This window comes from Theobroma umbraticum, unplaced genomic scaffold (assembly GCF_002168275.2).
Source record: "Theobroma umbraticum cultivar Fairchild unplaced genomic scaffold, ASM216827v3 scaffold_130.0, whole genome shotgun sequence".
NCBI classification, from domain to species: Eukaryota; Viridiplantae; Streptophyta; class Magnoliopsida; order Malvales; family Malvaceae; genus Theobroma; species Theobroma umbraticum.
The window spans coordinates 226,081-251,773 of NW_018397264.1; the positions used below are offsets into that span (position 1 = coordinate 226,081).

The following is a 25,693-nucleotide window of genomic DNA, read 5'->3' on the forward strand; positions in this document are numbered from 1 at the left end:
TGCTTTTTCAAGTGACAAGATTATCTTCTATGAAAGTAAAATAACTGGATGTAGATCTTCTAATTGTTTGATCACTTGCCCAATCAGAATCTGTAAATCCTTTAATGTCAAAAACACCATTATCGAGAACAACAAACCTTTGCCCAGAGCACTCTTCAACTATCTTAAGATTTGATATACTGCATTCAGATGTTCTTCACTTGGTGCATGTATAAACTGACTTACTACATTTACAACATAAGCTATATCAGATTTTGTGTGTGACAAATAAATTAATCTTCCAACCAATCGCTGATAATGACCCTTATCTGTTGGAACTTAATATGAAAAATTTTTAACTTATGATTCATCTCTATAGGCATGTCTGCTGGTAGAAATTGCTTGGATCAGTTGAAACAATGGAATTGGTTTCTACCATATAGTTTAAGATAAATAGAAGAAAAAAAATGTGATGGTGATTTTTGAATACGAGATTCACGTTAGAGAATTCCTCTTGAATTATAACTGCTTTGATACCATATAAAAATTTATTCAAGATCTAAGCAAAGAATTAAACTGCTTGATCAAAAAAATATAGAATTACATAAAGAGCTATTTATAATAGTTAACTAAACCAAAACCCATTTTGTGTACAAGTAAGAAAAATAGTAAATAAGAAAGTATTCTAATTCTAAACTTTTTTAAAGTACAAGCAAAGTAAAAAGAGAATAAAAAAATATTTTTTAAAAAATATTCTTAAAAATTAATAATTATAGCTCACGCTGATATACTTTTTTATTGACTTTTTTTTTCATATACTTATGTCTATTTTTTTTTTTGTAGTAATTCGTACCAAAATAAAGGTTTAATGGGTTTATTTTACAAATAATTTAATGTCTAAAAGTAGCATTTCCTAAAACTTTTACGATCAAATACATGTGCAGATTTTTTTTTTTTTTGAAAATCATAAAGGATTACATACATATATAGTTGTAAGTAATTTTTATAAGAAACAGCGTAGATTTGAAGGAGAAAAAAATATATAAGACGATTAAGCAGCATAGTAATAGAAAGTCAAGTAGCAACCAACATCTTAAAGACTATTCTAAGAAGCAAATAAATGTGATCTAGGATGGAAAATTTCCATTGGCTTGCTGATAGACTGATGACGATGCACTTGCCTGGTCAACAATGAGGAAGGCAAGGATTATAAGGGCTATCATCCCTTACCTCCTGTTTAATCCCAAGGAACCTTGTAGCATTCTCTTTTTAACTGTTTCCCTGGAAGGAAAGAGTGAGTTGGGCCAGTTGATTTTTCAGCATTATTAATATCAGAACCAGCCAATGTTAGATTTTGCTGATGTTGTGAGATTCAACGGCAATGAAATTGGAAAATTCGGAACTGTTGAGGCAATTGAACTAGATTGATGAGCTTCAATGCAGTTTGGGTTCACCCCAAAAGAGCCATAAGGAATAGTATTCTGTATGGAAGGAAACTTCACTTGGTAAACAGAAGCCAGAGAAGCCGCCCCAAGCTTCATCTCATTGCTGAAATCCCCAAGAAAACTAGGTCTCAGATATTCATTTTTAAATTCAGGCTTTTGATCAAAAGGAGGTACAATATCTTCGATTGGTGCTTCAGGCTTTAGAGCTTTGGTATTTCTGGCTAATGCCACGGCAGCTTGAATATTGTTAGGCAACGTTGGGGGTAAATTACAACCACTTGAATTAACATGACTGCTGCTTCTGGCCACTGGAACTTCATGATTGTCTTATGCTTCACTTACTTATACTTGAATTAATAGAGATTCGCACAATCTTACGTGAGGAAGTTCATTATTTGTCAGGTATAGTGGAGTCGAGTTATAAGCAATTAGTAGGAAAGGTAACGGGCTGGGCATTAGTTAATTTTGGTTATTAATATTTATAAAAAAAATTTGTATTCAAATATTTATTTATAAATAACATGGATACCTATTATAATCACTTGACCCTAAACTTGAAATTAAAAATAAAATTTTACGTATTATCATGAAAATTAAACTAATACATTAAAGTTAACTCATTAAAACATTAAATTAAAGTTAAAAACCATACTTCAAATAATTTATGAATTTTATAAGTATTACACTAAATAAGTAATATATGAAAATATATATAATTAAAACTTGACATTAAAAATTATTATTTATAATTAAATCAAGTAGTGCATACTCTACTACTACTACTATTCGAATCTTACTCAAACCCAAGACAGTAGTAATTAAGTCAAAGTATACTCAATCACAAAGACACCGATTTACATCCCTAGCAAATGGATGACTATATTATTAACCATCCACATGAGGTGAAGCCAAAAATTGCAACTTGGGGTGTTAGCACACAACATAACATAAAAAATTACTCTACATTGTTTACTTATTCTCTTCTCTTCCACCCGGTCCAACAAGAGACAAGTGCAATCTTCTTTCTTTATCACCTGCAGCAGGGATCTGTTTACTCATGTACAACATTTCTTCTCTCTCTATATCGCAAGAGTCTCTCTGCATTTTCTTGATCTCTCTCTCCTGAGAAGTCAAATAGAAACAAAAGAATTAGAAGATAGAAAGCAGTTAAGTGTTGTAATCTTGCCAACGGGGCTGGAAAGCAGCTGGAGTGGCAAATAAGGAGAGGGCTTTGGGTGTGTGGGGCCACATGGACAACAAAGAAACAAAGTGGCCATTTTCCCGACGCTAGCAACACGACGGCAATGCATCACGAGCCTAGCACTGGTTAAGAACAGAAGAAGGAGTCGGTAAGTGGTCCCCTTTCCTGCTTTCTGTCCTTTCTTTCTTTTTCTTTTTTTTTTTCCCCGTGGGAAGCTTCTAATTTGCGTTTAGGTGTGTTTTTTTGCTTTGCATTATTGGCTATGCGTCACTAATTATTATTATTTCCGACCAATTGAAATTTACAAATAACGTTAAAATGTTACCGTATATGCTCATTTAATTATTATATTAATAATTTATTACCTTTTTTTAATATAATTTAATGAGATATATAAAAGTTTTCCAACTCTACTTATAAAGTTTAAAAAATAACTAATTCTTCTTAAAATTCATTTTTTTTGGGTTCATTTGGTCATCTTAGTCACCCCCTTTATTAAGATTTCTTCTTTAGTGAACCAAGATAATTAAGGGAAAATATACTAACAAGTTGGGTGATTGGATTATATTAAAGTAACTATAACTATGGATTAATCACTCATAAGCCTTCAAATGCATTTAAAAAAAATGAATTAAACTGAATGTAGGTGAAGGTTTTAGGTTGAAGTCTTAATTTGGTCAAATCCACTATCTCAAATTAACTGATTTGAGATATAAGCTTTTAAATTTTATCCATTTAAGAAAAACCAATTGTACAAGTTAGTAAATAATATAAATTGAATTTCTTATTTTTTTGTATTTGTTGAGTTTGTTTACAAAATTTCACTATTTTTTATAAGGATGGTTTATTTAAATTAAACAATAGTTAATTGTAATTAATAGTTTTAAAATTTTCATAAAAAATTAATTTTTGAATTTTAAGAAAAACATTTTGGACTAATTCGGGTGCTGTTGAAATGACCCATAATCAAAGTTAACAATAAACTTTTAACATTATTTGAGTGACTGTAAATTAATTTTTAATGAAAATTCAATAATTAAATTAATTGAAATTGTGGTAAAAAAATAATTAAAATCGTTGATTTTGAGAGTGTATAAGAACATGCAAGTAATCCTTGAGTTTGGTAAAGGGTCGCGGGGAAAAAGGTTAAACAAAAACATACAAGCGTGCAAACGAAAATGGTTGCATCAAAGTCTGTTCCTTAGGGAAGCCCACGGCATCAAAGAGGGATCACATGAAAGAAGGGAACGTGCACACACGGCGTTCTTTAGCGTGTGGTGGGCCAAAAGTGAAATCATTGCAGGACTGAGTCAGATTTTCATGAGCTGGCATTGTTTTTATTTCATGTGAAAGTCATTTTAAGAAAATTAGACAGAGAGAGCATCCCATGCATAATAATACAATTTTATTTTTTTTAATTTAAAAGAAAAAAAACAAACTAGAAATTATGAGCCCCTACCGTGCTGCTGGATCATTTTTCTTTAAAATGGAAATAAGTAAAAGCTTTTATTAATCCTTTCTTAATTTATTTTTTGCATTGATATTGATATAATAAGATTCATCAATTATAATAATGCATTTTAAAAATAAAATAAATTTACGTGTTGTCAAGGCAATAAGAATTTTTTTTAATATAATAAAAATTTTATTTGAGTGTTTTAGTTTAACGATATTGAAAATCTCTTAAATCAATCTAACAGAAAAGTAACAAAAAAAAAATCAATCATAGTGATTTTATTTATGTGATGATTTATATAAGGACAATAAAATTTTAAATATATGAATATTTAAATTTGTAATGCTTATTATTATAATTTAAATATTCGAGTATTTAAAGTGCAAATGATGCGAACCCATTTGCCCATTCATAGGGCCTCCTTGTTCCTCTTTTACTCGTCCACTTAACTTAAACTTTGAGGGAAAAGATTTAGGTATCTTGGTTGACTTTGTTTGCAATTTTTTTATATCTTTTTGTTAAAACTAAAATTGTCGATCTTAATTCTACATGTATATATGGCAAATAAATTGATAGCACCTGAATGTTGGGCTTCACCAAGACATTGAAAACAATGGTTACTTGATTTAACAGCTGAAGAAATTTTCGCTACGAAGACCACCACATTGCTGCTACTGCTAACAATAATAATATTTTTTAATATACTTTTTGTTACGTATACTTCACAATTATAATAGTTTTTTAAGTACTTGATATTCATATTTTTTATATGTTAAAATTATTTTTCAGATTTTTTAAAGAATTTTTTTACATTAATTTTATAAAAAATATAAAATTATTTTTTAAAAAAATTCTATGAAAAATCCAAAAAAAAAATAAAAATGAGATATTAGAAGTGATCATAATAATAAAAAAGCTCTTAAACTCTAATAAAAGTTCTAAAGAAAACATGTATACGATGGTGTCACTAATCTTATATTAGTAAAAAATAAGAAGATTTTGAGAATATAAATATGAGTCTTATACTACTTATTATATATATTTTTTGAGTTGATAATATGAGCCGTGATTTATAAGTTTACTTAAATTTTATTTTTAGAGTTTAAGGTCGCACGTGGTTGGGTTTAAGTTTCGATTTATGACATTTGGTATCAGAGTAAACATAAATCTTCATTGATGTAAAACTTTTATGAAAAATAAATGAGTTGAGAATATTACACAATTAAATAAGATAGAATATAACGAAATTCAAATAAGTAAACAATGAGTTGGGTTAAATATAAACATAAATTTTTTAACGTTTATTTGATATATCTTTTAGATTAAGAATATGAACTTGCGAAATAAAAATAAAATCACAGATTAGTCATAATTATGAAATGTGCGTTTAATTTATATTCATTTTAAGAAGGCAAATAATTGTGGACAGCAAAGCCAAAACATCACTTGCCTTATATAGCCAATTTCAAGTAAATCCTGTACAAGACTAATTAATCTTCAACCCATTCATACATTGATTCACACCAGCAGCTGAGTAGAGGAAAGTTTAAAAAGGATTGGTTGAATGAATGAGTGGAGTTTCCCAACCCCAACATCAAACCCTTTCGCTTATAATAACTCCATTCACAATTCTCCTCCTCAGTCCCTGAGTTTGCATTTACATTTTTCGACTGTTCAAACCGTTGATGCATTGAAGAAATTGTAAGTTTGTGGCGTCGCTTCTTCGTTCTTGCTTGGTATATCTAATTGAAGCAAGAGAAGGAAGGGGAAAGAGAGAGACAAAGGTTGGAGAGGGACACGTTGGGCTCAGGGGTGAAGCAATAATGTGAAAGCACTAAGCAGAGAAGAGAAAAAAAAGAAAAGAAAAAGAAGGGAAGCATGTGGGGTTTAGGGAGTTTTTTCCCCTTTATACAACCTGTATAGGCAAAACTCTGTCTTTCTCTCTTTCTCTTTATATCTTTTTTTTCCTTCTGTCTTTAGTCCTACCGGTACTTGCCCATCTCATTTTCATCTCATCCTTCCAGATTTTTCTCTCAATCGACTCCGTCTTTTCTTTTCTTTTCTTTTTTTTAATTTTTAATACTGGGTTACTCTCAACCTCTTCCTTCTATTCTATCTACAGGGTTTTTTTAAATTTTTTCCGGAGCTTCTTCAATTCGACGAGGGAAAGGAATCTAAGGGTTGGCCGAGGGTCTGCAACGGTTGGAACCTTCAAGTATGGATTTGCAACTCCTGCTTCTTTGAGACAATTTACTGTTACTACAAGGTGTCCTCTGTTATTTATTATAAGTAGTAGTAATTGTAGTATCATTTTTGTTACAGAACGGAAGAATTAATTGCTTGAATACATAGTTTCTTAGACAACGCTAAGCCTGAGTTGCATTGTAAATGAATTTCAAGATTTTGAAGCATCGATGGGGCTTCTTGGAAGTCTCGCGATGCTGGTACCGTTGATGTGCTTATTCTGGTTACCGGTTCTCATCATGGCTCAATCTACGCCTATGAATGGCTCTGCACGAGCACTCGATGCTCTTCTGCAAGACTATGCATTCAGGGCCTTTGTAGCACGCCCAAAGACAGGAATCCCCTACGATGGAGTTGTTCCATCTAATTTGAGTGGGATTAACATTACAGCAATGAGGCTGAGGAGTGGTAGCCTGCGGAGCAAAGGTGTGAAAATGTACAAGGAGTTCGAGATCCCCATTGGTGTTGTGGAGCAGCCTTATGTGGAAAGGCTCGTTTTGGTATACCAAAACTTGGGCAATTGGTCTAAGCTGTATTATCCACTTCCCAACTACTCTTACCTTGCTCCTGTTCTGGGTCTTCTTGCTTATAATGCTTCTAACTTATCAGCTACCAATTTGCCAGAATTGGATTTTAGGGCATTTGGTGATCCTATAAAAATCAAGTTCTCAGATGTGCAATCCACTCCGGATGGGTCAGTTCCAATGTGTGTTTGGTTTGATTTACATGGTTCGGTCAAATTCAGCAATGTGACATCCGGGAATGAGTGTTCAACCATCCAGCAGGGGCATTTTTCTGTAGTTACTGGGTCTATTCCGCCATCAGGTGGAGGTGAAGAAAAGAAGAGTCATAGAAGAGTCTGGATAATTGTTGGTTCTGTTCTGGGCGGATTGGCATTGTTGGTGTTGTTGGCAGTCCTGGTACTGTGGGTACGCAAATGCAAGCAGACAAAGGAAATGCAAGAGATGGAGAAAGCTGCAGAAGTGGGAGAAGCCCTACAAATGACCTCCGTTGGGGATACAAAAGCACCATCAGCAACGGTCACTCGGACTCAACCAACTCTTGAGACCGAATATGTGCCCTAATTTACCAACTTCATGTTGTACAAGCCTTAATTTCTTAATCCAAGTTCAATTCCTGTGTTGATAAATTCTTCTTCTCAAAGCCTCACACCTAGTTTTGGTGGTTTGTTGATGTTCTGGGTAGCCTATTGAATGTGCTGTGGGTAATACTATCGGATTTTTGTCTAAATCTGTTATTATTGCTCACAAATCCTTTCATAGTTTTATGATTCATTGTGGTGTGCATGTAGCCAAAAGTGATTCTATTTTATATGTCATGAATTTAGTTGTCTCATTCATAAGGAATAAAGCTTCTTCTTTTTTCTTCTTGGGGTGCCTTGTTTTTTTATTTTTCTGGATATACTTTTGTCTGTTTCTGTGGAAATGTAGGATGAAGATTGCTTTGTAATCAAAGCAGGTTGACAATAAAGCTTGTCTCCAACTGGCATTGATTTGAGGCAAATGTTAGACTTGCACATGTATGGTTCTGAGTCAAAAATTTTCAGTTTTTCGTATCTGTTACGAAATCGAAATCGGTAATTTTCCTATACGCTGGCTATATTTTCAGATTGGCTGCTACAGAGAACTTTATTCTAGGTTCTTTACTTTTAGCCAATCTTGTAACTTTCTGCATTCTGTGAACTTTTCCTAAACGATGGATTTTTCTTTCATAAGCCAGAGGAGATAGGGTCCAAGACAAATGTTTGTTTTTCTTTCTATGGTGGTAGGTTTGAAGAAAGTTAATAATCTCCTAGCGTAATGATTCTAGCAAAAAGGAAAAAAATAATATTATCTGTAAGAATGTAAGGTATAAGAGGTAGGGGAGCAGGGTCCAACCCCTTAAATTGGTAATTACAGCTTGTCACACTGCTACAGCATCCGGTAGAGATGCCACTAATTGTGGCTGCTGGGACACTGAGTGGTAGTTGGGTACTACTACTACCAAGTATTGGAATGGCACCCTGCATAGTCCTGCACTTGCTGCTCCAGGGTAAGGCCCTGCTATAGTCCCAGTCCAGGACCCCCAGGGGCCCAGGTGAAGGTTTAAGTTTTTACCCGTATCCAATTAGATAGTGAATACTACAAAACATAATCATAATTAACTCGACTGTTGATAAGTGGGTCTAATAATCTGCAGATCATCAAAACCCCAACAGGAACATAAAACAAGCATCCATGTCGAAACCTATGGGCAGATTACTGCCGGTCCTTGTTTCTTCTTTATGGTTCTGGCCTTTTAAAAGAATCCTCTCTGCTATGACTTTATTAGCAGGTAGTGACGGGTCCCTACAGAATTCTTGTTACTTTCTATCCTCGTTAGTTGAAGCTGTGCCTGTTGAGCCTGTCTTTCCCACCCATATAGTTAAAAGTGGCAAAACAAAAGTTGGCATAGGCTCCCCTTTGATCTTTTCTGATAGTATTTGTATTAAATTTAAAAAATATGCAAAGAGACTATTCATTTGATTTCGAATCTTATTTCCGGAGATGGTAGACGAGAGCCAAGAAGAGCATTTATTAAAAGTTATTATGGCCCCCAACAAGGCACACATGAGGTTTATTTTTTTATTTATTTAAATTGTTGGGAGTCTATCAGGGTTGGGCACCACTAAAAGATCAGTTGATAGGAGCCTTCAAAAAAAAAAAGAAATTATTCAAGACGCCTCTGTCTTGTCTTATCGTTTTCATCTTCTCTTTCAAATTTTGTACTGCTTCTTCTCTCTTTACCAACCTTCTCCTTCTTCTTCCTCCATAGGTCTCTAGAAAACTTGGAAGCAAGGATGAATATTTTGGGTTTATAACATTCAATTTTTTATCTCTCAGAAGGTTTGAGGAATTGGGCACGCAATTTCCATGTTTCGGGGTTGTCCATTGTCACGTGCCATGTCTGACTGAATGTCTTAACATTATATGTTGCAATAGGAGCCGCATTCACATGTTAGACACAACAGGGATTAAAAACAGGTCTTTTTTTGTTTTTCCAACAATAAGCCAGACATCCAGGGGACAGAGATTGATTAATGGTTCCATTGCCAGGAGAATTTCTAAACGGTTAACATAATTCAAATAAATTATATCATGAATAAATAATTGTATTGAACAATTGGCGACAACAATAATTATTACCAAAATGGTCGAAGATGCAAGAAATCTGTATTCAAAGTCGAATTTTTTTAAAAGAAGAAAAGAAAAAGTTATTGCCTACGGAGGCAAGTGTAGAATCCGAAGCTAAAGCTAAAGCTGTTTCTTTCTTTTGGGCCTCATGAGATCTTCGGTTTTGGGCCGAAGCTAAAGCTGACAAGTCACAATGTGAGAGTCAGCACCCTCCCTTAAACCCTAACAACATTTCTCTACTCAACTCTCTGCTCTTCTTCCCTGCTTCTTCTGTTTGGATCTTCGCATCCTACATTTCTTGAATTCAATGGCTTTCATCTCAGTGTCTAAAACGTACAAATTGAAGCCTAGGGTTTATCCCATAATCTCGAACCCTTTGCATTTCTTCACGACAAGCCAAGATCCAAGCACAGCATCCCAGGAGTTGAACAATGCGCCACCTCAACAAGAAGAAGAAAAAGTGGTCACCCAGAGAACCTCCCCGCGAGGTAAGACTCGAAACCCGGAAAAAGTAGAGGATGTTATTTGTAGAATGATGGAGAACCGAGCATGGACGACCCGCTTACAGAACTCCATCCGGGCTTTAGTCCCCGAGTTCGATCATGCATTAGTTTATAATGTGCTTCACGGTGCTAAGAACTCGGAGCAGGCCCTCCAGTTCTTCCGGTGGGTGGAGCGGGCCGGATTGATCCGCCATGACTGTGAAGCCCACATGAAGATCATTCAGATTTTGGGTCGAGCTTCCAAGCTCAATCATGCCAGGTGCATACTTCTAGACATGCCCAAAAAGGGCGTTGAATGGGATGAGGATTTGTTTGTAGTTTTGATTGATAGTTACGGGAAAGCCGGCATCGTTCAAGAGGCTGTAAAAATTTTCCAGAAAATGAATGAGTTGGGTGTGGAGAGGACTATCAAGTCTTATGATACTTTCTTTAAGGTTATATTGCGACGTGGTCGATATATGATGGCCAAAAGGTATTTTAATAAGATGTTGAGTGAAGGGATTGTGCCCACTCGTCATACCTATAACATCATGCTTTGGGGTTTCTTCTTGTCACTGAGACTTGACACTGCTAATCGGTTTTATGAGGATATGAAGACTAGGGGCATTTCACCCGATGTCGTGACTTATAACACAATGATTAACGGATATTCTCGGTTCAAGAAAATGGAGGAGGCAGAGAAGTTGTTTGTGGAAATGAAGGGTAAGAACTTAGCGCCTACAGTTATCAGCTACACTACCATGATAAAGGGGTATGTTGCCGTAGAGAAAGTTGATGATGGATTGAGGTTATTAGAAGAGATGAAGTCCTTTGGTATCAAGCCTAATGCAACAACATATTCAACTTTGTTGCCAGGGCTGTGTGATGCAGGCAAAATGACTGAGGCTAAGAGTATTTTGAAGGAGATGGTGGAAACGTATATTGCTCCAAAGGATAATTTGATTTTCATCAAGCTGTTAAATAGTCAGTGCAAATCTGGGGATTTGGATGCAGCTGCTGATGTGCTCAAGGCCATGATACGATTGAGTATTCCAACAGAGGCTGGTCATTATGGTGTATTGATTGAGAACTTTTGCAAGGCAAATATGTTTGATCGGGCAATTAAGTTGTTGGATAAGCTTGTTCAGAAGGAAATCATCTTGAGGCCACAAAATTCTTTGGACATGGAAGCTAGTGCCTATAATGCAATGATTCAGTATTTGTGCCACCACGGTCAGACAGGAAAAGCAGAAGTCTTTTTCCGGCAATTGATGAAGAAGGGTGTTCTGGATCCTACTGCATTTAATAATTTGATCTGTGGGCATGCAAAAGAAGGGAATCCTGGTCTTGCCTTTGAAATTCTAAAGATCATGGGTCGGAGAGGGGTGCCCAAAGATGCAGATGCTTACAAGCTGCTTATTGAGAGCTACCTAAGGAAAGGTGAGCCTGCTGATGCTAAAACATCATTAGATAGTATGATTGAGGATGGGCTTCTTCCTGAGTCTGGCATATTCAAGTCTGTGATGGAGAGTTTGTTTGAAGATGGAAGGATTCAGACTGCAAGCAGAGTTATGAAGTGCATGGTGGAGAAGGGAGTGAAGGAGCATATGGACTTGGTTGCTAAGATCTTGGAAGCTCTCCTCATGAGAGGTCATGTCGAAGAAGCCCTCGGACGAATTGAGCTACTGATGCAAAATGGGTGTGCACCCAATTTAGATAGCCTTCTATCTGTTCTGTCTGAGAAAGGTAAAACTATTGCTGCTCTCAAGTTGTTAGATTATGGTTTGGAGAGAGACTGTAGCATAAACTTCTCAAGTTATGAGAAGGTGTTGGATGCGCTCTTAGCTGCAGGAAAGACTCTCAATGCATATTCAATATTGTGTAAAATAATGGAGAAAGGAGGGATCACTAACTGGAGTAGCCTTGAGGATTTAATCAAGAGCCTTAACCAGGAGGGGAACACAAAGCAAGGAGATATACTCTCTAGAATGATAAAAGGAGGGGAGGCAGCTAGTGGAAGCAAGAAAGGGAAGAAACAAGCAACAGTTGCTAGCTAAATTACCTTTTGATTAGAAAATTTTTGGGTAGTTATATTGTGAGTACTATGATCATGAGTTTCGTTATCAGCAAAAATAAGTTCTGAAAATTGCCATTTGTTCTTCATTTCCAATGCAGGGAGGTAACAGCTTGATTAGCTCATATGCCCCTTGACACCTAAAATATTCTCACTTGAGTCTTGTTGGTTTCACTTGAAGGATTTCAACCCTGAGGAATATAAGGAAAAGATACAGTGGAACTGCGGAAGTTCTTATCATGAAATGTTTGCAATTTCCATCATATTTGTTCCATTCAACTGTCTTTAGAGAATCATGCATCAGGTTGTGCAAATTTGCAGCGTCCGATTTATTACTGCTCCTTGTACCCCCTTGTTGCTAGAACCTTCTCCTTGGTAGGTCAGTCCATTTTTTTTCCTTTAGGATTGCCTCATAAATGGCTGATTATTTAGGATTTTGATCCATTGGAACATCTATGCTCCGATGTTTGTATTCAAATAGTAATGATCATTGTTTCAGAACATTCAAAAAAATAGTAATGATCATTCTTTCTGAGATTAAATTTTAATAATAATAACAACCATAATTGACTGTTACCAAAGGGTATTTCAGGTTTATTTGATATATTAAAGCTGAAATTTCAGTCCGTGTTTACGCCCCCAAAATCAATGTCAGTCCTGCAGCTGCTGTATCTAAGACACCGTTAATAGCATGCAATGCCTAATCTACTTGAGATGAGGACAAAAGCGAACTGCTTATACAAAATTAAGAAAATCCTCCAAAAAATAATTTACCATGCACAAACACAAAACCCTACTTCACCATTCACTGTTTCCAAATTTCTTTTTCAACTTCTACTCAAACTCAGATAAAATTAAAAAAATACCTCCTTTAAATTCATAAGCGCTGGGTGATCCAGACACAGTAGACACATGGAGGGTCATGAGGAATTTTAAAGCAACAATCTCCAATACACCACCAACTCTAGCAACTGTTGTCGAAAAGGGAAAGAGTTTAGAAGTTCTGCAAATTCACATTACAAAGAAGAATAAAGTACAAAGTCCGGTAGCTCTTTAGTCTTCTTCAGCAAGACAGAATATCATAGAGCACATTTATTTCTTCTTCCTCACGCCATTGGCCAAGTTTCCTACATTTAGCACCAAATATCATAAGCTTCTAAGCCAGTATCAAAGAGACACAAAGTTAGTAGAAATATGTACACAAGGCAGGATGAAGGACAAATGTCTTTTTTTTTTCCTTTTTCTTCTTTTAGAGCAGAGAGAGAGAGAAAGAAAAGAAGTGTTTGGTCTTATAATCAATCCCCATGAAATATATTATAACACTGCATAAAGGCTCTTTGGAAACCTGTTATTAGAGACTTGTTTTAACTGCATGCAAACAACTATATCCTATTTCAACATAAAATATTGTCCAAAAAGCATAGACAAGTGACATTACTAAATCCCTTCCTTTTGTATGATGTGCAAAGTAACTAAAATAAATCAGCACTAAAACTAATCTTCTGATGGAGTGCCTTGCTAGCAGTCTTCTCTCAAGCAGGCTAGTGTGTTATTGTTAAAATTTGCCAAATGCACTATCCTTAAAAAGTTTATATAAAAAAAATAAAGAAAATAAAAAACACAAGAGCCAAACCATTTAGAAAGGATGAAGTAGAATGAGCATTAAAATGGAATTTAACCAAGTATGCATAAACAAGAATCACCTCCTACGAGGAAGGAAGCACATGGTCTGTCACATTCACATAAGAAGTACAAACATGATGAAGTTGTAACATTTCGAAACAAAGGCTGGCCTTGTCAGTAGATAGTAAGATATCCCACAAATATATTCAATAGTCAGCTCTGAGACAAACCACCAACTCAGCACATTTGAATGGACATACAGATCAAAATCATTTCCAGAGTTGTTAATCATGGTAGTTAACAAATCATTACAGGGATGAAACTACTGTCCTTGGAAACACGAGGTGGAGCTAGATTATTGGATGGAGAAAGTTCAATAACATTAGGCTCCATAATCTTTGCACAAAATCAGCTGTGGATTTGACTTTTCTTTTTTCTTTTTTCTTTTTTTCTTTTATTTCCTATAACTCTCTGCACAAAAGTTAGGTAATCCCTCTGCTTTTTCTATTATTAGTTAGACTTTGGTTTTCCTCTTTTTCTGACATTAAGACTTCAATTCTTGCTCAATCTTCTATGTTTAAAATTCATATGTACAACAATGAACTACAACATCTGGAATTTGAATATGCTTGACGCATCAAAAATAATATATACCTTTTCATACTTGATTTTAGAGTTTTCATTCCCATATTAACCTTTTGTTTGATTCTATTTATAAATGTATTACTTTTATCTCGCCTTCAAAGACAAATTCTCTGGCTCCAACACTGTTGGAGACTGATTTACAATTTCTTTACCTTTCCAAATATCTATGTGCCTTTTTAGTCTCTTGATTAATACATTTTGATGGAAAGGAATATTAGTTTATGTGTTCAGTGTTGGAAAATTAATAACCTATGATTGATTTCTAAGCAGAATGCAGAAGTAAATGGAAAAAATCAAGATTAAATAAATCCTGCAGCTAAAAACAAATACAGAATAAATGCATTGAAAACACTGAAGGCAAAATTCCCCAATGAATAGAAAACAGAAATTTGACTGAAAACCCTAATAAGTTGACATATGCAAATCAAGGACAAGGAATGGAAAAGCAGCGGGTGCTTCTGTACTGAAATCAATAAAGATTAAGCGAAAACATCACTAGAAAAATAATATTTGAAAGAAAAACAAGTACCAGCAGTTAAAAAGAGATCAATTAGAGGAAGAGGCAGAGAGGTTTTCGAAGAGCTTTTTATCCCTTCTTTCCATGGCGACGTCCCACATATCGTTGCCGATGTGCTTGGGCTGTTTCAATCAAATAAATTTTCAGTTGAGGAAACGTAGAAATCGAAGGACGTTGAAGGAATCGATCCAATAGATATAATAAATTTCAATAAAATATTACTGCAAAGGAAAAAGAAAACCGACCCGGCCATGATAAGCTTTGTGGATTTGATACTGAGCGTTGCCCATAATGCAGAGCATTCCAGCGATGATTCCAAGTGGAAGTGCCGCTTCCAACCATATCCAAGTCATTCTTTCTTTCTTCCTCTCAACGCTGCTTCCACTCTTCTCTTTCCCCTATTCCTTTCCCCTCCAGTTTCTTTTCTTTTCTCAATATCCCCCTTCGCAAGCGCCTCCAGGATAAGAACTACTAAACAGTTCTGCCGGCTTTCAGCCCAACTACTAAATTGGGCCTTGGATCGTGAAATAGATACAAACAAAATAAAATAATTACTTTATAAAAATAAATTAAGATAATTATTACATAATTTAATAAGATAGATGTAATACAATAAAAATAATTATTATGATTTATTATAATATTTCATTGATAAAAATAATTTTGAAATAAAAAAATATCTTATATTTTATATATAATTATTTATTTTTATTTTATTTTATTTTTAAATATTAATAATTTATAATTTATTTTAAATACTAATAATTATTACTTTTAAATATTAATGTTTTATTTATAATTTATTCATTAATATTATAAAATATTTATACTTTATTTATAATTTAGATATTATTATGATTATATAACTTAATTTAATTTTTTAAATATTAATAATTTACAATTTATTTAAAATATTAATAATTAATAATTTACGTATTAATATTTTATTTATAATTTAATCATCAATATTTTAAAATATTATTATTTTTTATATTTAAATATTATTGTGATTATTTATTTTATTTTTTAAATATTAATAATTTATAATTTATTAAAAATATTAGTAATTGATATTTTAAATATTAAAGATTTAATTACAAATATTAATATTGGTAGGGTTGTAAATTGCTAAATTTATGAGGAGGAATTTAATATTAATAATTTTTTAAGCTATGTCATGAGACATGAAATAGCTAATACCAATGAAAAGTTCAGTGTAATTAAAGTAGATTTTTTGTTAATTTTGAGGAATAAGTGAAACAGGGGAATTGCTATTTCTCTTTTTTCTTTTCTCTTTTTTTTTTTTTGGCTTTACAGAAGATATACGTCCGAATTGATTATGGCTGACGTGATACAAGAAAAAAGGTGCCCTTGAATATCAAAATAATTACAATTTTCCTTTTACCATCAAATGCGTCAAACTTTCTATTTTATTGCTGTGTCACACTCTGTTCAATCTAAAACTCTTTTTTTGGTCAATAAAATCTAGGGAAAAATATCATATGCCAAATCTTGAGCTAAGGGCATAGGCGTACAATTTCTTTATCTGCCTTGTTGAGTGATTACGTTTTTGATAGCATCATTAAATCGGAACTCCTCCTGTTACAAAGATGGCACACTGTATGGTAAAAACACTTATATTTATACTTAAAATTGTATTATAATTATTCTTTTGAATTAATTAAATATTTGGTATTCAAATCATAGTGATACTATGGATCCGGCATTTGAAGAAAATAAAATTTTATAAATTAAATACTTCATCTTTTATTTTGTTAAATAAATTACACGTCTTGTTAACTTTATTAATTAAATAATGACTGTGGTAAAAAAAAAACTTAATTATAATGTGTAATGTGTGAAAATGACAAGTCACGTTATCAATTAACGAAGTTAGCAAGATGTACAATCTACTTTATAGAATGAAAGTTTTATATTTCTAATTGTAGATTTCTTTCTTTCTAAGCACTAAATCATTAATTTATTTGTGTTTTAAGTTATGGTATAAATGTGCAATTTCTATATCAACCTTGTTGGAGGGATAACGATTTGAATCGGGTCAGTAAATTCAACCTCTCTTGTTATTGAAATGAATAAATTAATTGATTTTTTTTTATAATTTGAAGAAGGAAAATTTAAATTTTACTTTTTAAATAAAGAGATTATATACCAATTAATAAGTTAAATGTTCATATGCAATGAATAAATTAACCGATTGAATAAATTTTACCTTCAAGTTATTCAACCTAGTTTTATATATTTTTCTCTATTAATATCAAATATCTTTGTAATCATCATTTCTATAATCAAAATTCACAGTAATATATGTGTCTATCCATTTATGTCTACCATTCTAATGTCTAATTTGACATCAAGATTAAGTTTATAAATACTATTGAAATAGAGAGGTGGCGTTATGGTGAGGATATATAAAAAAAAGGGATATTCCACATTTGTTCATTAAAAACAATTACCAAAATCTTATATTTATACATTTCAGTTAAATAGCATTATAATTATTCTTTTGGATAAATTAAATATTTATATTCGAATTAAAATGAAATTGTTAATTCGACATATGAGGAAAAAAATGTTTACAAATTAAATACTTCTACTTTCATTTTGTTAAAGAAAATTGTATCTCTTGTTAACTTTATTAGTCAAATAGTGACCATATTCAAAAATACTTAGTCAAAACATGCTGTGTCTAAAAAGTTTATATTTAAAATGACACATAATGTAATTGATTAATAAAATCAGTAAGATGTACAATCTATTTCATAGAATGAAAGTTTCCTATATCTAGTTGTAGATTTTTCTTTCTTCGAGTACTAAATACTAAATAATTAATTTCATTATTTTTTGAATACTATATATTAGTTAATCTTTATCTTTTCTACATTTTTTTCAATTATTTTTTATCCCACAGGTTTGTTTTAACGTCATTTTTTTTATATCCCAATTCTCTTTTATTCAAATTTTTATTTAATCTTTTATGATGTGGCAATACTTAATCGGACAATGTAATGAAATATAAGGTTTTATAAGCAATCCAGATAAAAAAATTTAAAATTCTTGACAAATACACAGGTTTCCAAGTCATTTGGTTTTTTTTTTCCTTTTTTTTTTCAACTGAAATTATTTTGTTGACTACCTTCAGAACTTTTCACCTTTCACAATTATTAATACATTTGATAGCTAATAAATGACTTTTTTTATTCTTTAATTAATATATTTTATATATTTTTGTTTGTGAAAAAAGAATAATTTATTATTAAATAATAATTAGTAAGTGTGCAAACAGTATGTAACAATTTTGATGAAAAGCAAGTTGGAGGTGAGAAATGGCCAATGGTAAGTCAATCGGGCAAAAGCTCCACGGTCCTAATCCCTCCAAGGGCTTGACCAGCGCAACAATGATTGATCACGCTCTTTCAATTAATGAAATATTGATTGACAGCACCACCTTTGCCCAATTGGCTTATTCTCCACAGCCTTTGTTTTTCCTCCAACCCCCAACAATCATCAACGTCAATTTAATTTAATTTTTTTTCATCTTAACTTTCATTTTTTAGTAAAATAATATATATTTTTTAATTTTGACTAATTTTGTAAATACAAAATAAATTATAAAATTACAGAAAATTCTTTTCATTACACCCGTTGTCGCTATTTTCAATCGCACCGCCTTGGCGAACCGCACCCTGAACTTCATTGAAATTGGGTTGAGAGAGAAGCAGGGGCAGAGACATACGTAAGCCTAGTGTGTGTCAGAAAAGGGGTCAACACCGTGTGCCGCAAAATGCACTAGAAATATCCGAACAAATGGGGAGATGGGAAAGTTAAAAAGGGCAAAATATAGTAAAGAAAAAAGTTAATAAGAAGGCGTTAAAAGGGAAATTTCCTTACCAGGTTAGAGAGTGATCAATTCTTGAACGGCGTCGTTCAGGATGCAACAGAAAAGAGAAATAAATAAAAGAAAGGGTGGAACGTTGTCCACTCTCACGGTCCAGCTAAGACTGCGTTGGCAACATCATTATCATTCGCCATTGGCCTCTTGCATGTGTGGGGTCTCCGTTCTCTCCTCAATACAAATCTGATCCTCTGCATGGTTGACACGTGTCCTCTGATGTTGCAGCGATTCACTGCATTCCTGCGCACACCCAAAATTCTCCAAACTCAGCCAGCCAGCCTGCCTCAAGCACCCGGCACGGCTCAGCAGTAAAAACCGTCTTTCTCTTTCCTACCTTAGAATAGGCTTCCTACTCTTGGCCACTGTGATTTTTTTTTATGGGCGTTTTAATATTATTCTTAAAAAAAGGAAAAGATCGATACATGGTACTCCTGGTAAAAAGTAGTAAAAGCTTTTTGCTGCCAATCTCCACCACTTACCTTAAAAAGATCCACTTGTTTCCACTCTCACTGTCCAAATGCCAAATCTTTACTGCACTCTTTGTATTTTTTTTTTAATTTTATTTTTTTCAAGGCTTTCGTTTGCAGCACCCACTGCTTTGCGAGCCAGGGGCAAAGGGTGAAATGAAATACTACTTCGAAAGAAAATTAGTGGAAAAAAGGGGAAAAAATTAGTAATTAATAAAGATTTGCCTTCCTTTCTGCAAATTTCACAGAGAGCTGTCGACCCTTTTATTGTTTTCTCTTTTCTTTTTTTTTTTCTCTTTTGTTGGCTCTTATTACAAACACCCCCAACCCTTTTATTGATGGTGTTGCATTTATCCTTTTTTCTTCTGCAACAACCACAACTAAAACCCTTTTCTTTTCTATAACCAAAATTCCATTTTTTTGGTTCCTTGAAAGAATCCTCAAAAGCCAAAGCCATGTCAGGTCTGTATAATCCCAACTTCTCACCTGCGAGAGCTGCTTCTCCACAGATTAGAAGCACCGCAGACGTTGACAGGTATGCCCCCACTTCACAAAACAGAAAAGATTACTTAATTCCGGTCTTCTCAACCATATTATTAAAGAGGCTTCATTCTTGCTTATGTTTTTCAATCTCGATTTCTTGTCTTTGCTTTTGGGGTTTAACAGTTTTTTGATCTATGTGGGATTTTGGGTTCTTTTCTTTGTCTTTCCTCAGTCAGTACTTATCAGAGCTGTTGGCAGAGCATCAAAAGCTTGGACCTTTCATGCAAGTCCTTCCGATATGCAGCCGACTGTTAAATCAAGGTTACTTCTTTACTCTCTTACTCTTGGATCTAGGTTTTTTTCTGGGTTTTTTTTTTCCTGCTTTTAATTTACCCATGTTAGATCAGTCTGATTGAGTGTAGTGATGAGATGTTCAAGTGTGTTTCCTTTTCTAATAACTATCTCTTCTGAGTTGTTATGGTCTTCGCTTGATCATGTACTTAACCCAATGTTTGTTAGTTAGCTATGTTTTCCAATGCTGAAACAAGACAATTCCCATCACACCACTGTGTTTTGGATAGTGCCTCAACACTGGAATTAGTTGTTTACAACAGAGTCAGTCAGTGATAGTTGTTCTTTTAATTAAGTAGGCTTAAGTGCCGCTATGCTCAGCTGCCGCACATTCAAGAGTATCAAGAATTTTAAGCCTCAGGTCTACCTGGGTTCTGGTGTGAGTTGTTTTTTCCCCCTTATGATTCAAGTGTTATCAAGATGCATTTGAAGAGATTCTTAAGTTTTGGATTTTGAAAGCTTATTGCATTTCGAGTTTTGCTGATGTCTTGAGAAGAAAGTTTGACTATAGGAAATCCAGACTAGAAAAGGAATAGCATTGTAAGTAGAGATTCAGTAAATATAGGTGAAAGTGTAACAAAAGAAAAAACACAGGACCTGTGCTCTGCTAATTTGAATTTCAGCAAATCTTCTGATGTTTAACCTGAGTGCAAGAATGTTGAGGTAATATTCTTGATAGTTTGGACAAAAAATGATTTTCTGAAGCCTTACACATCCCTTATTCAGCAGCAAACAGGAGCTTATATATTTTTCAGCTGACCTTCCTAATATCAAAATTCATATTCTTTCCATTTTTTAGGATGTTTTCAAAATCTAAGGTTTTTTTTTTTTTTTGGTTATGAGTCTTACCTTAAAATGGCAGTTAACAGAAATCTGTTTTATTTTACTTGTGGTCAATGTTTTATCCATACTTTACAACCTTCATTCCACTGTGGTCCTCTTACATCTTTCTAATTTGATTTTGGATGCTATTTCCCTTTCATGTGTTGATGTATTTTCATAACTTTATCTGTTTCTCATTTATAATGGCCTTCCTATGCAGAGATATTTCGAGTCTCAGGAATGATGTCCAACCAAGGATTTGGTGACTTTGACCGGATGCGGCATAGAAGCCCCAGTCCCATGGCTTCTTCAAACCTTATTTCAAATGTTTCTGGGACAGGATTAGGCGGCTGGAATAGTCTTCCTCAAGAGGTAACTATTTATAAATTTCACTGTAGTGTCTTTATTTTGAATATATATATCTTTACATTTCTCTTGTTTGGTTGATTGAATATGTTCTTTTGAATGCAATATTTGGGTGAACTAAGTGACAAGTTGTTTTTCCTTTTGATTCTCTGACATACGCTTTAAGAGTAATTTTGGTAAACACCATTATAATTTGAGTGTCAAACATTGCAAAGGAGAATCATAACATGCTGAAATCTTGTTGTCCTTCAGCATTATAAAGATCACGAGCAAACAATAAAGTTTGAAGTGGTTTCTTTTTTATTTGTATGATCAATAAGCTTTAAAATCAGCTCTTCCAGTTTTATTTGTGCTTTAAATTGCAGACCATGTGAAAAGGATTTTGTTTTTATTTTCCTGCTACTGTCATTTATACCTTATCTGACACATTATACGTACCGTTCCTCTCTTCAGGAAATACATGACGAAATGCATGCCCACGTGACCCATATTGGTGTGTACATAGTCATATAGGAATGAACGTATATGTTAATTCGAATACTATCTGACTGTTCTATGACTATGGCTTCTGATTTTGGTTGCTGTGTTCCATTCATTAAAAATGGCTAAATTGTCACTAAATGAAGCTATGAAAGCATTCCTGCCCAATGGTGAATATCTGAATTTCGTATTAACCCTCTTTGCATCTGGTTGATGACTCAAGCACAATGATTGTTTAATCTCCTATATTCTACTTAATGATGATCCTTTCAAATAACACAGATGAGAACCAAGTTTATTTCCTGTCCAAAATGCTATGGTTTGCGAAATGGTAGATTAATGTGCTTGAACTGCAAAAGGCTCTGCTCAATTCTAATAATGGCTATCTATCCGTTCATTTCTGGTTTCTAAGGTGTATTCAACTTTTGTTCCCTTTTTTCCCCTTTTCTTCTTTCAATTGGTGAACATTCTAAATCTCTTTTGTAACATTTTGGTACCTGTACTTTATATGAAGCATTGGGAAACGTATTCTCTTGGAAAGTCGAGTGTGTTTGCGTGCGCAAGGGTTATTTCAAGCTAAAACTTGTTTTAATATTTTGCTTCCAGTTATCTGGATTGAGCCTACTGATCTTTTGTGCTCCTGTTGCTTTGTATTTTGACAGAGACTAAGTGGACCTCCTGGGATGACAATGGACTGGCAAGGTGCACCAGCAAGCCCTAGTTCATACACCGTGAAGAGGATTTTGCGTCTAGAAATTCCTGTTGATACATATCCAAATGTAAGCTTTATATGAAAAATGCTAGTGCATTAGATTAAAATTTGTTTATTAATCATATTCTCATGTTTCAACTGAATGAAACAAACATTTTATGAGTATGAATACTGATGTTTAGAATCTGCTTTTCCTTTGTTGTCAGTTCAATTTTGTTGGACGGCTTCTAGGCCCTAGAGGCAATTCATTAAAACGGGTAGAAGCTACGACTGGCTGCCGTGTATACATTAGAGGCAAGGGATCTATAAAGGATCCAGACAAGGTAAAGCTGCAAAGTTATAGTTACTATTGTTGTTGTTGTTGAAAAGGTCTGATACCGCTAATTTCTGCTATATCTTAATTGTGATTCAGCTGAAACTGACAGAAAGATGCAATGAATATCTCGATGGCTGCATCCAATTCCCCGCCTATTTTTTACTTAACCTTTTCTTTTGACATATAAATTGAATAATTTTGGATAATAATTTCCCATCTTTTCCATCTGAAGGAAGAGAAGCTCAGAGGCAGACCTGGCTATGAGCACCTGAATGATCCACTCCACATCTTAATTGAGGCTGATTTACCTGCTAATATTGTTGATATAAGGCTTAGACAGGCACAGGAAATCATAGAGGAATTACTGAAACCTGTGGTATGTAGCACCAATCTTCTTCTTCACTTCTATGATGTTTATTAGCCATAGGTTGTTGTCTCCTATGCTTCCTTCTTGAAACTCCATTATTTGTCATAAAATTACCTGTTTTTGCTTGTGGAAAGCTATTTCCTGTGTCAGAAACTTCGGCATCCTCACAATTGTGCTGCAGGACGATTTTCCTTTGATTTGTCTGAACTTTGGATATATTTCCAGACATAGTTTGAAAACGGAATAATTTTTTTGAAGTATATGCATCCAATCATAAGTCTTCAGAGAAAATTTAAGCGTTCTGTTTAATAATTTTTTTTATGTTTCTTGAAGTGAGGAATGAACGAGATCTCTAGTCATTGGAAAATATCATTTGCTTGCCTACACCAAATCCAATCTGTCTTTCCCAAATGATTGAACACTCAATTTGCAATCCAAATGACTTTGGTTTAGGGGGAAAAAAGAGTGTACTTAGATAGCAGCCTAACTTCAAACTCTGTTGATTCATAACATTTGGTGCATAAAACACCTTTTCTCTGTGCTCATATGTCACACAGGGAAGTGTCTCACATTTGGTTTTCCTTTTATCAACTTGCAGGCATCATTGTGTTAAACTGTTATTGTTAATAAATATTTTCATCCTGTATTTTCTAAATGTCATATTCTTATATGTAGGATGAGTCACAAGATTTTATCAAGAGGCAGCAGTTGCGTGAACTGGCAATGTTAAATTCCAATTTCAGAGAGGAGAGTCCTGGTCCAAGTGGTAGTGTTTCTCCTTTTAATTCCAGTGGAATGAAACGTCCCAAAACAGGACGCTGAGAATTTAATTATAAATTTTCTGAAAAATGTTTCTACCCTACTCCAGAATTTCATAGCCATGTATACCTTCTGTTACATATCAGTTCAGCAGAGCTTGAAAAGATTAGGCTAACAGTTCTTGCTGGTGAGCTTTCTGGTGGGTTCTTCATTATTAAATTGTTTTGCTTTTTGGCAAAAGAAAAACAAAAATGAAAAAAAAGAAAACATTTAAAAAATGAATTATATAGTTGGCTCTCGGAGTTTAGGTTTGGTGAGGTCAGTTTTTCTGTAAACTCAATACATTCATTGGATTTATTCTTGTGTTATTAGCTTTAAGGAGTGTGCAATATATATTTTCTGTTGCAAGCATTCGGCCTTGTGAGGTGGGATTGAGTTTTGTAGGTGTGTCATGTTTGTTGTTCCATTGTAGTTTATATGAAGCATAGAAAATGTAAGTTGGGTCCCATATTCTTTTTCTTTTTTTTTTTGTTGACAATCTTGAACTATATAGGATCTTCCCTTCTCTCTTGAGTCAATTTTTTTTAATAAAGTAGTTAGAATTTTTACTTGGGAGATTATTATGGCCCATGCACCTTCTCGTATTGGCTGGAATTTGTATCTTTAAAAGCTTTGATGAAGAAAGGTTGTTCAAAGATTCTGAACTTATCATCTGTTGCTTTGCAGCCTTTGCACAAATGTGGCATATTCAAAAAAGAAAATTAAAATAGAAAAAACTAGCTAGGTTATGTGGCTGAATATTATTGTGTTTGCTGAAGTCTATCCTTTGGGGGTATTTTCAGAAAGATCCAAGTTACCCTACCATTGTTTCTCATGTTTTGCAAGCAAAGCAACAGAGAAGATTCATGTGGGAAACATGCTGGAGTTCTGCTCAAGTGAGGAGTTTGGGTTAACATGTTTAGGTATTTTCTCCTGTTATTAAAATGAATAAAAGTGGGGGAATATTGAATATTATTTGAGACCTTGGTTTCTACTTCACCTGAAACTAGACCCCATTCGGACTGAAAGAGAAAGGGAGAAAACCCAACATATGTTGTCAACAATGGGAAGGTGAGTGAGGAAAAACTAGTAATAATGAAGGGGCATCCTGGAATAATGAATGAACCTTCCACTGAGAAACGTATGCTCAGCCGCCAAAATGAGCGTTTGAGGTGAAACTTGTTTGGATCCAACATAAGCATTCATTTGTTTTAATTAAGTTTTCCTTGCCCTTTTGCTTGTTAGACTGGGGCTGATGATTCATGGTTTTTAAGTATCTAATCTAGTAGTAGGATTAGCATTCAGTTGAGGAGAGGAAAACGTTAGCTTTCACGTGTGTAAGACAAAGCTCGAACATGGCTTATAATCTATTTGTCACGGGGTTATTACTCTCTTCCTCATAAACGTGTTTATAGGAGTGTGCAGCACACCCGCTTATAAGGAGCCCGAACATGGCTTATAGTCCACTTGTCACGGGGTTATTACTCTTTCTTCCGTAAACGCGTTTATAGGAGTGTGCAGTACACCCGCTTATAAGGAGCTCAGGACTTTTTGTTCTTGTCTGATGTGGGATAGAGGCACTTTTCTCGTGACACTCTCTTCCACCCGATTCCGGCAACGCCCTCGTTGTCGTAGGCCACCTTGCCTACCCTGAGTCTCCTTGGACCTAGGCGGCTGCTATCTTCTGCATTGATCACCTATGTGTGGAATTGCGGTCTTGTTGCTTAGGCATGACCTATTTGTTTTCTTCTTTCTGCTGCCAGTGTTGCAGAATCTTGG

At 34.1% G+C, this 25,693-nt stretch overlaps 4 protein-coding genes and 1 pseudogene across 6 annotated transcripts; 3 read left to right on the top strand and 2 right to left on the bottom strand.

Annotated features, from left to right (window-relative positions):
• Positions 1–1,164: 1,164 nt before the first annotated feature.
• On the bottom strand, positions 1,165–2,483 carry LOC149526831 (uncharacterized; annotated as a pseudogene).
• Positions 2,484–5,799: 3,316 nt separating this feature from the next.
• Positions 5,800–7,713, top strand: LOC110421596 (transmembrane protein, putative (DUF1191)). 3 transcript variants are annotated; one of them, XM_021435209.2, is made up of 3 exons: positions 5,800–6,069; positions 6,204–6,296; positions 6,404–7,713. In XM_021435209.2, exon 3 carries the CDS (start codon positions 6,496–6,498, stop codon positions 7,408–7,410), a length of 915 nt encoding a protein of 304 aa, XP_021290884.1. In that variant the 5' UTR covers positions 5,800–6,069; positions 6,204–6,296; positions 6,404–6,495; the 3' UTR covers positions 7,411–7,713. The 3 variants fall into 3 exon arrangements, with proteins under 3 accessions (XP_021290884.1, XP_089640590.1, XP_089640589.1); XM_089784464.1 differs by having other exon boundaries at positions 5,800–6,004; XM_089784463.1 differs by having other exon boundaries at positions 6,052–6,069; positions 6,204–7,713.
• Positions 7,714–9,508: 1,795 nt separating this feature from the next.
• LOC110421594 (Tetratricopeptide repeat (TPR)-like superfamily protein) lies at positions 9,509–13,190 on the top strand. Its single transcript, XM_021435207.2, has one exon. It carries the CDS (start codon positions 9,806–9,808, stop codon positions 12,035–12,037), a length of 2,232 nt encoding a protein of 743 aa, XP_021290882.1. The 5' UTR covers positions 9,509–9,805; the 3' UTR covers positions 12,038–13,190.
• On the bottom strand, positions 12,909–15,290 carry LOC110421595 (NADH dehydrogenase ubiquinone 1 alpha subcomplex subunit). Its single transcript, XM_021435208.2, has 3 exons — positions 15,085–15,290; positions 14,852–14,961; positions 12,909–13,181 (listed from the first exon to the last, which is right to left on the bottom strand). The coding sequence occupies exons 1-2, from the start codon at positions 15,190–15,192 to the stop codon at positions 14,869–14,871; spliced, it is 201 nt and encodes a 66-aa protein (XP_021290883.1). The 5' UTR covers positions 15,193–15,290; the 3' UTR covers positions 12,909–13,181; positions 14,852–14,868.
• A 4,086-nt stretch (positions 15,291–19,376) lies between these two features.
• Positions 19,377–24,286, top strand: LOC110422134 (KH domain-containing protein At2g38610). Its single transcript, XM_021435922.2, has 7 exons — positions 19,377–19,754; positions 19,935–20,023; positions 21,096–21,247; positions 22,384–22,500; positions 22,640–22,756; positions 22,982–23,125; positions 23,792–24,286. The coding sequence occupies exons 1-7, from the start codon at positions 19,675–19,677 to the stop codon at positions 23,936–23,938; spliced, it is 846 nt and encodes a 281-aa protein (XP_021291597.1). The 5' UTR covers positions 19,377–19,674; the 3' UTR covers positions 23,939–24,286.
• Positions 24,287–25,693: the final 1,407 nt, after the last annotated feature.